General features: G+C 37.6%; 1 protein-coding gene across 1 annotated transcript in view; it reads right to left on the bottom strand.

Annotated features, from left to right (window-relative positions):
- Positions 1 to 3,111: 3,111 nt before the first annotated feature.
- The window catches only part of LOC119425404 (transmembrane protein 268), a 37,613-nt gene continuing 31,140 nt past the window's right edge, over positions 3,112 to 9,584 (bottom strand). Inside the window, exons 2-8 of the mRNA XM_037692931.1 lie at positions 9,181 to 9,275; positions 8,995 to 9,102; positions 6,857 to 7,009; positions 6,656 to 6,766; positions 5,202 to 5,291; positions 4,864 to 5,082; positions 3,112 to 3,279 (exon numbers count right to left, since the gene is read on the bottom strand). Coding sequence (XP_037548859.1) covers positions 3,112 to 3,279; positions 4,864 to 5,082; positions 5,202 to 5,291; positions 6,656 to 6,766; positions 6,857 to 7,009; positions 8,995 to 9,102; positions 9,181 to 9,275 — 944 coding nt within the window. The remainder of the gene's footprint in view (positions 3,280 to 4,863; positions 5,083 to 5,201; positions 5,292 to 6,655; positions 6,767 to 6,856; positions 7,010 to 8,994; positions 9,103 to 9,180; positions 9,276 to 9,584) is intronic.

The following is a 9,584-nucleotide window of genomic DNA, read 5'->3' as shown; positions in this document are numbered from 1 at the left end:
CCTGCTGCACCCATGCTGGGCTGCCATCTCAACCGCAGCATCAGGACCGATGAAGGGCAAAGGCCGCAAATGTTTTCACCATGATGAGAAGCAAACTGGTGTTGGAGGACAGTTGATGTTAGTGATTTACATCAGCATTGGTTTTTTTTTTTATCAAGATGATGCATCTTTTAGTGTTGTCTTCTTAAGACATCATTTCTTAATCTTCTAGACACGATCTGTGTCGTTTGATTTGTTTTTGGTGTTTATTTTTGATTTATTGTTAATTTTGACCACTATTATGATCAATTTTTCTTCCGTACATTTTCCTTCGTGATTCTCATCCCACAGTTTTCGAGCTAGTTCAACAAATCATAAATCAAAATGTTCAGCTCTTTCAGGACAATCCTGCTGTGACTTTTGTTATTGGTGCAATTTTAGCTTTTTGAAATATTTAGTTTTCTGTCTTCTTTTTTTTTTCTCAGAAAATGAATTGAGCTCATTTTACATCCTTCATATCTTTAGATCTGTTTACAACCTTTTACTGCTCCTTTCACATTTTGTTCTGCTTCAGCTTCTTTCAACTTCCTTGTGAAAATTAAAAAAAAAAAAAAATCTATTTTCAGCTAATTTAGCTGTTTTTCAGCTGCTTTGTGATCCTTTATAGATTTTTTTCTGCTGACTACAACATTTTGTGCAACTTCTTTATGCTAATTTCAGCATGTTATGCTCCTTTTAGCTTATTTCTGCAAGTTTCATCTTTTTCTACTGTATAGCTGTTTATGTTTATTTTCAGATCATTTTCACTTTTTGTGCTCATTTATGCTTCTTTCAGCCTAATTAGGCAAATGTGGGTTTTTCTGCTTTTTTCTGCTAATTTAAGCTTGTTCTATTTTTTCAGCTGCCTTTTTTTTAGCATTTTTAGCTAATTTCAGCTGTTTTCAGATAAGTTCAAGTTTTTCATGGTAATTTCTGCTACTTTCACCCCAATTAACTTATATCTGCTGATTTCAGTTTATGCTCCTTTCAGCTTAATTATGCTAGATTAAGTTATTTTAGCTATTATTTAGCCGTTTTATGCCAATTTTCATTTTTTCAGCAACTACTTTTTTTTTTTTTTTGCTAATTTAATCTCTTTTCACTTCCATATGATAAACTTCCTTCTGCCTTTCAGCTAGTTTTCAGATAATTTTGCTAATTTCAGGTTGTTGTTAGCTTCTTTTTTTTTTAATTTTTGTGCTTATTTCTGGTTACTGTAGTTACCGGTAAACCTACTTAAGCAAATATGTGATCTTTCTGCTTTCTTTGCTAATTTAGGCTCGTTTTTACATTTCAGCATGTTGTTTTTACATTTCAGCATGTTGTTTTTACATTTCAGCATGTTGTTTTTACATTTCAGCATGTTGTTTTTGCTCATTTCAGCTGTTTTGCAGCAAATTCTTCAGCAATAAGCATTAACACTGCATTTTTGCAGGAAATGCAATTTCTCTGGTTTCCTTTGTTTGTTTTTGTTGTTTTCTATATGTTTGTTGTTTCCAGTGACACCCCCCCCCCCCCCCCCAGTCAGTGCTCCATAGCTCCTGCTCCACCCACTCTCACCTGTTCCCGTCATTTTGCCCAGGTGTCTCCTCTCCTCTCATCAGCCCCTGTCCATAAAGTCCCTCAGCTTTTCACTTCACCTTCAGTCTAGCATCGTGTGTGCTCCACGCCATGTTCCTTTGCGTCTCCTTGTGCTCCTGTAAGTTGATGCTGTCACGCCAACCTTTTGTTTCTTTTTATCAAAGTCTCTAAGTTTATGTTTTGTCTGGATATCTGGGTCCAGACCTCCACAAATCACAACACAAAAAATAAAACAAGGTAAAGATGTGGAAAACAGCCGACAAGCAAAACTCTACGGAGTTCACGGTTTCTATTAAGAACAGTTTAAACTATTGTATAGTTTGTTATATTAGAGGAGATAATAAATGCTATTCACTCGGGGCATTTTTTTAAATTTCATAATTAATTTTGAAAGTCTGTTGCCAAATCTTCAAGTGAGTTCGCTCGCAGAAGAAGGGAGCAACCGAAAAAATAATCATAATAATTTTGAAAGTGATTTGTGTTCGCTTACAATTATTATTGGTTGATTAATTTGTGAGAAATGTATTTTACATTATAGTAACAAAAATCTGCTAAAAATCCACAGAGCAAGAAAACAGTCCATTAAACTGACTCTTAAAAAGCCTTTGTTTAAATTACTTACATTAAAATGTGAAATGGTCAAAGATATGTAATTGAAGGACTGGATACCAGTTAATTTGATGAAAGCTAGCTTTACTTTGCCATGTACATAGAAAGTTTTGTTCTTTCGGTGAACATGAAGAATAAGTCCGCTTTGGAAATGATATAAAAATATTTTTTACTTGAATAAACTTTATATAACTGGTGTTTCTGTTTGAGTTGTGGAGAAAAATCAGACATTGATGTTTTCTAATGAGCGTCTAATGAGCGTTATAACGTTTACCCTTTAAAATAGCCATTTAATCTTTTATAAATCTATTATAAACATAGCACATGACATCATTTGTTCTCTTTATGGTGCTTTACAAAATAAACTAATGGAAATGTTTGCAGTTAAAGAAATACTGAGGATTTTACCAAAAGCTGAACAAGTCTTGTAAACCAAGCAGCTATTTTTAAGCAATGAGTTTAGTTAAAAGTTAAATAAATATAGCTACATTATATTTGTAGTGAAATCAGAATATTTCACCACTTCTTTCAACTCTGCTCACCATCAGCAGAAACTGCTAATTAAACCAGCTAAACCTTCAGTGTAAATATTGTACAAATTATTTAAACTGAATTAATTATTAAGAATGAATAAGATTGTTGTGTATAAATAATGCTCCACAGCGAAGTTTTCAGCTGACGGCATTCAGCGAACAAACATCCAGCTGGTGCAAACGTATACAAGTCAGAAAACAACAGTTTTAAGGTCTTAACAGATCCATCGGTCAGTCGGATCAGTCTAATCTAGCTCCAGAGAAATCTGCTCACGTGCAGTTTTGTTTGTTCCTTGGGTCAAAGTGACCCACGAGGCCTAAATTGACAGAAAACGTCTTAGTCTCGGAGCTGCTGGTGTTCCTCTGATTGTCATAGAAGGGTTTTAATTTTGGTGTATTGGCAAAGGCAGATGGGGCCGGTGGTGCAGTGGTTCTTGCGGGCACGCAGGCGGCAGTTGGACGGTCCTGACAGCCTCTCGGACATCAGCAGTTTCACGTACGCTGCGCTGTACGTCATCAGAAGTTGGTGCGCTTTGGCCTGCAAAATGGATGCAAAGACAAACTCGTATCATCGTTTTTATTTATTGTTGTTAAACGTAACTTTGAATGCGCCTAGAAATGGATTGTTTACCAGTAATAATCAATGTAAACGTATGAATGACACAAATTAGCTTCTTATGTGAAATTGGGTGTTTATGGTTGCTGCTGGGTGGTCTTAGGTCTGAACATTTTCTTTAGATAAAGGACTCAAAGATTTTTTTCCAAGTTTATTTAATTAAATAAAGATTAATAAGACCAGCTGCTGTTTAAGAAACCAGATTGGATATACTTTTTCTGTAAATAGCATGTATATTTTTCAGAGTCAGAGATTCTTTGTCATTCGCACCTCATGTGGTCCATGTGGTGGAGCGAAATTATGTACACAGGGTCCCAGTTACATCCAACAATAAAATGTAAAATAAAAACAATGATAACATCCAAGATATGAATTAAGAAAAACAAAAACATTGAACATCAGCACAAACATGAACACGAGTCCGTGTAAGCAGATGAGCATGCATGAACACATCAACATTGAAACAGATCAGCAGCAACATGAAACAGATCAGCAGCAACATGATGTGATTTTTTTCACAGCGATTATTCTGGTTATAGATTCATGAGTCTAACAGCCTCAGGGTAGAAGCTGTTCCTCAGTCTAGTGGTTCTACACTTGATGCTCCTCAACCTCCTTCCTGAGGGGAGTGGGGCAAAAAGTGTGTGTGCTGGGTGAGTGGGGTCCTTCATGACGCAGGTGGTCCTCTTCCTGCATCTGGAGGTGTAAATGTTTGTGATGGTGGGGAGACTGACTCCAACATCTTCTGTGCAGCCTTCACCACTCTCTGCAAAGCTTTTCTTTCTGCAGCTGTGCAGCCTCCATGCCACACGTTGATGCTGGAGCACAGGATGCTCTCCACTGCACACCTGTAGAAGGAGGTGAGCTTTCTTGATCAGGCTGGTGGTGTTGTTGCTCCAGCTGAGGTTGTCATTCATGTGTACACCCAAGTACTTGTAGCTGGAGACCACTTCCACCACAGATCCTCTTATGTTCAGGGGGTGTAGGTGTTTTTGTTCCTTCTGAAGTCCACAATCATCTCCTTTGTCTTCTTCACATTGATGTGAAGGTTATTCTCTTTGCACCAGCTCTCCAGGTGTTCCACCTCTTGCCTTTTTACTTTTTACTCACTATTTTTAGATTATTTACTCTGTTTTTCTGCACGATGTCTTGCTGCTGCTGTGGCATCTAAATTTCCCCACTGTGGGATAATTAAAGTCTTTATCGTATCTTATAAATGATCTCATCACAGATTTAAATTATTTGTTGTAAATGGAAAACAATATTTTCTTCTTTTTTTTTTTTGGACACCATAAAAATTTTAATGTTGTCCATTTGTCAAAAGCTTTGTCAATTGTACTTTTGTTTTTCCTGCATATCTGTTGCAAATTGTGAAAAAACATCCATAATATCATACATATATATATATGCACATGCTGTTTTTCATTTCATCCTATCTGCTCCGGCTTCATGTTTGTTATCGTTCAGGTCAGGACCAATGTTGAGTTTAAAAGGTCAGATTCTCACCTGAGCAGGTAAAGAAGCTTCAGGGACCAGGCTGAAGCTCGAGGTGACTGTAGCGCCCCCTGGCTGGTTGGAGGACCTCGTGTCCTCACTTCTCAGCAGAGGCCTGCCTTCGTCCAGGTCTTGTTCAGCACCTGAGCCCCCGTGATCGATGTCCTCGGGGTCAACAGGACAGACCTCGATCACCAAGACGAGATGTGACATCCTGCTTTTCAGTTTGTTCTGACGAAAATAAAGGATTTCATCCATTTGGTGCAAACTACAACATGTAACGCTGAAATCCCTTCCTAAACTGAATATAACAGAGACCAAACTGAGAGACGGATGGACTCGACTCTCACCTGAGTTTCAGGCGTCATGAAGCATCTTTCCTCTAAAGATTCAGTCAGTGTCCTCAAACAGCGGGACATGTCCCAGTACACAAAGTACAACTGCAGAGACACAAACGGGTGAACACGAGAGGTTTAAAGACTCATACATTGAAATGATGGTCAAATGTTAAAATACACTCAGCGTTGGCACAAGTGTTTTATTAATTAGGGTCTTTTAACGATTGATTTGAACCATTTTTTCCAGGGTGGGACAGATTAAACAACAAACATCTTGGATGCTTTTCAAACCAACAACTGGGTGTACTATTGTGAAATAGTGTGGGTTTGCTCTAATCTACAAAAGGTCAAATATAAACACATATTCACAGAGGCGTGGTAGCTTGGTGGTCAGTGCCACAGTTCAAGCCCGGGTGCTGTCAGGAAAAACGTCCGGCAGAAAACGTTCACCTAATCTTCTGTGCAAGTTTGCTCGCTTTGGCAACCCCTGCAGAAAGGGAGACCCTAGAAGATTTTTCAACCTGACCAGGCCTGTTAACTTCTCCTGGCTCTCCCCCTGTCCAAAACGTCTCGCTGGTCTAAAGTCTGCCTTTAGCTGAAAAGAACGTGCCGACAAAGAAAGAAACCCTGCTCCAAAAGCAGCACCTTCAAGCTCGACTGAAATTTGCTGCTGCTCATGTGGACAAACCAAATATCTCCAGGAAAATAAGTTTTACAATCAGACAAGACAAACAGGGCTGTTTGGCCACAATGACAAGAAGTATGTTTGGAGAGGTCAAGACGAGGCGTTCAAATGAAAGATCGTTGTACTAACAGTCAAGCATGGTGGTGGTACCATCATGCTGTGCTGCTAGTGCATTGCACCGTTGGAAAAAATGAAGAAGTCTACATTTAGATGCGTCACCTTCATCTAAGATCAGCAGCTAGATGGTTGAAACTTGGACACGTTGGGTGCTACAGCCAGATAACAATCACAAGTCATCAGAACTGGTTTCTGGTTGGATAAAAAGGCAATTAAGATTCTAGAAAGGCCTTTCTGAGCCTCGGCCTTAACCTAATTGAACATTTGTGCACTGTCCTTAAAAGTCAGATCTGTGTCAGAGAACCAATCATTTTAAATCAATTCTACCAATTTTCCAAAACATGGAGCCAGAAGCTCATTGATGGACAGAAAAAAGTCTGTTCAGGTCCATTTTGCTATGAAATATTTAAGCAAGTATTAGTGGGGCTGCATGGAGGTATTTGAGTCTGAATGTCTGATTTTGACCCTGTGGATCAGAGATGATAAATTCAAGCATCTGCACCCAGTTTTTCTTTTTAAAATCAGTGATTTCTCCACTCACCATGTGCAGTGTTCAAACTAAAACCTCATCTTAAGCAGTTTATGACGAAAATAAATCCTCGGCACATCCGGTGTTAATTAATTTGTGCTTTACTAAAGTTATCTGATTTTTAAGAAAACAAACCTGCGTGTGTCCGGAGCAGTTTTTCACCCAGTCGGCCACCCCGACCAGCAGCTTGTGTTTCACCAGCATCTCATTGACCTGGACCAACCGAACGTCCACGTTGATGTTGATCTGAAGCAGAAACCGACCGTTCAGTTTTTATTAAAAGCAACAACATGCAGTTTTAAGTTGATTCAAACCTTCAGTAGCGCACAAACTGACCTCCTTGTTGCTGTGATGAAGGATGAAGATGAGGGCCGTGGTGAGGAGGATGGAGACCAGGCTGACGGAGAGACAAAGGACCCAGAGGTCACTGATACCGATGTAGAGGTGGAAGGTGGAGAAGACGGCACACCACACCACCACATACATCACCTGATGGAAGCAGAGTAAACAAACAAAACAAAAAAGAAGCAAGTTTAACTATAGAGGAATTGCATTGCATGTGAAAATGCAGTGTAAATGCTTGTTGCAGAAGAACTTGCTGAAAAACAGCTGAAATTAGCTAAAAAAAATGTTGAAAGGTAGCTGAAATTAAATAGCACACATAAATTAGCAGCAGAAAGCTGAAAGAACACAATTTTTGCTGAAATAGGTTTAAATAAGTAGGAATTTGCATAAAATAAAATAAAAAACAGCTAAGGAAAGTGAAAATTAGCATAAAAAAATCTAAAAAGTAGCCGAAAAGGCAGAAGCTTAACCTTCGACAAGGAAGTGGAAAGCACTGAAATGCGCTCAAAAGTGTGGAATGAGCTAAAAAAGCTAAAATTTGCATAAAACAGCTAAATAATAGCTGAGATAGCAGAAAAAACTTAAACTAGATGAAAAAAGCTGAAAGGAGCATAACAAGTTGAAATTAGCATAAAGAAGTTAATTAGGTTGAAAGTAGCAGAAATTACCAAGAAAAACTTGAATTTATATGAAAACAGCTGAAATTGGTTAAAAAACATGCTGAAATGTAGCTGAAATTAAAGAACAAGCCTAAATTAGCAAAAGGAAGCAGAACGAACACATTTTTTGCAGAATTAGGTTTTAATAAGCAGAAATGAGCATAGATTTTAAGAAAACAGCTAAAGAAAGTGACATTTAGCATTAAAAAAATATAAAAAGTAGCCGAAAAGGCAAGCTTAACCTACGAGAAGGAAGTGGAAAGAACTAAAATGTGCTCAAAATTTTGGAATTAGCTAAAAAAAAAAAGGTAAAACTTGAAATGATATGAAAACAGCTGAAATTAACTAAAAAATTGTGAAAGGTTTGCTGAAAAAGTGGAAAAAGCTTAAATTAGTAGAAGAAAGCGGAAAAAACATATCTGCCCAGTTTTGTTGAAATAAGCAGAAATGTGCAACAAACAGCTGAAAGTAGCTGGAAAGGCTGAAAGAAGCTTAAATTACCAGAATGAAGTGGAAAGAGCACATTTTTTGTTGCTGAATTAGGCTGAAAAAAGTTTAAATGAGAGCAAAAATGTCAAATTAAATGAAAAAGCTAAAAATTTGAATAAAACTGTTATATATTAGCTGAAATAGTAAAAAAAAAAAAAAAAGCTGAAACTTGCAGAAATACGCTGAAAGGAGCATAACAAGCTGAAATTAGCAGAAAGAAGTTCGAAGAAGCACAAAAATGTTTTAAGAATCTGAAAGGAGCACAAAACAGCTGAAAAACAGCTGAAATTAGTTGAAAATGTTTAAATTTGCACAAGGAAGCTGAAAGAAGCTGAAACAAAATGTGAAAGGAGCAGTAAAAGGTTGTAAACAGGTCTAAAGATGTGAAAAATGAGCTCAGTTCATTTTCTATGAGGAAAATGGATCACAATAGTGTGAATGCTTTATAAACATTCCCACAATAAGCCTCTATCTGAGAGCATAAACAGTTGTTACTGTGGCCAAAGAGTGTTGGCATTTTCTTTGAAATTGTTGTATTTTTTAAAGCAATGCCCTTTAGAGATGCTGCGTAAACAATTTTCTTCCTGCATTTATGAAAGCTAATTAGCTCCAACAGCTTAGGAGCTACCTTGAGGCGGAACATAATGAGTATTTAATAATTCAGATTTCAGTCTTGAGCAACATATTTACATGTTTATCCAAATGACTGGACACATTTTGGTGTTAGGGGCTTTATAACATGGGCTGTCAAACACTGTTTAGCTTTATTTTCAACATAAATCTTAGCTTTAGATTTCTAATACACAAAGATTTGTTACTCTGATGAATAATGATGTAAAGTTCTTTGTTTCTTAGCGTTTGTGAGCAAAATCTGTGAAGCAAACTTCTATTCTGTGATTTTAATGATCAAAATCACAGAAAAAGAACAAATCTGGACATGAAAGCTGTGACAGGAAGGGAGGTGAGTGTGCAGATATATACCGGTGCCATTAAGAAGTGGAAAAAACCCATGTTGAAAACCATGAATCTTCTGACTGAGGGAACATCCAGGGCTTTTTTCAAAGGAACCTCCATGTCCCTGACTGGAATCTACTGGGACAAATAACAAACTGACTACCAGGATGTAAAACCAGTCAGATATATCTCAGAGAAATGGTTTGCACTGACCTCAAAACCCTCCCTCTGTAGTTTGGTGCGACACAGAGACAGATCAAAAGTGGGGTTAAAGGTCGAGCTGCTCCGCATCGCCACGACACACTGGCCTGATGAAGACAGAAGGAATTATTATTATTATTATTATTATTATTATTATTATTATTATTATCATTTGCTTGTCTGAGGCAATGCAGATCGATGGATCCTGGCAAGTGGAGGGAGCAATTTTATCCAGGTTCAATGGTGGAACTAAGGGGTGGACAATGGTGGCCTTGGCCACCATGGATTAATCTTCAGCCACCCCAATTATTTGAAGAAACTTTATTTAAAAGCAATATAAAAACTAGAAAACATAGTTTCTTCAAATGAGTGGGGTGGCTGAGTTACATAAATATTTCTAGTGGAGGCCATCTTGG

The sequence above is a fragment of the Nematolebias whitei genome, chromosome 19 (genome assembly GCF_014905685.2).
Source record: "Nematolebias whitei isolate Nwh7 chromosome 19, NemWhi1, whole genome shotgun sequence".
NCBI lineage: Eukaryota > Metazoa > Chordata > Actinopteri > Cyprinodontiformes > Rivulidae > Nematolebias > Nematolebias whitei.
This window is presented reverse-complemented; position numbering and strand designations above follow the sequence as displayed.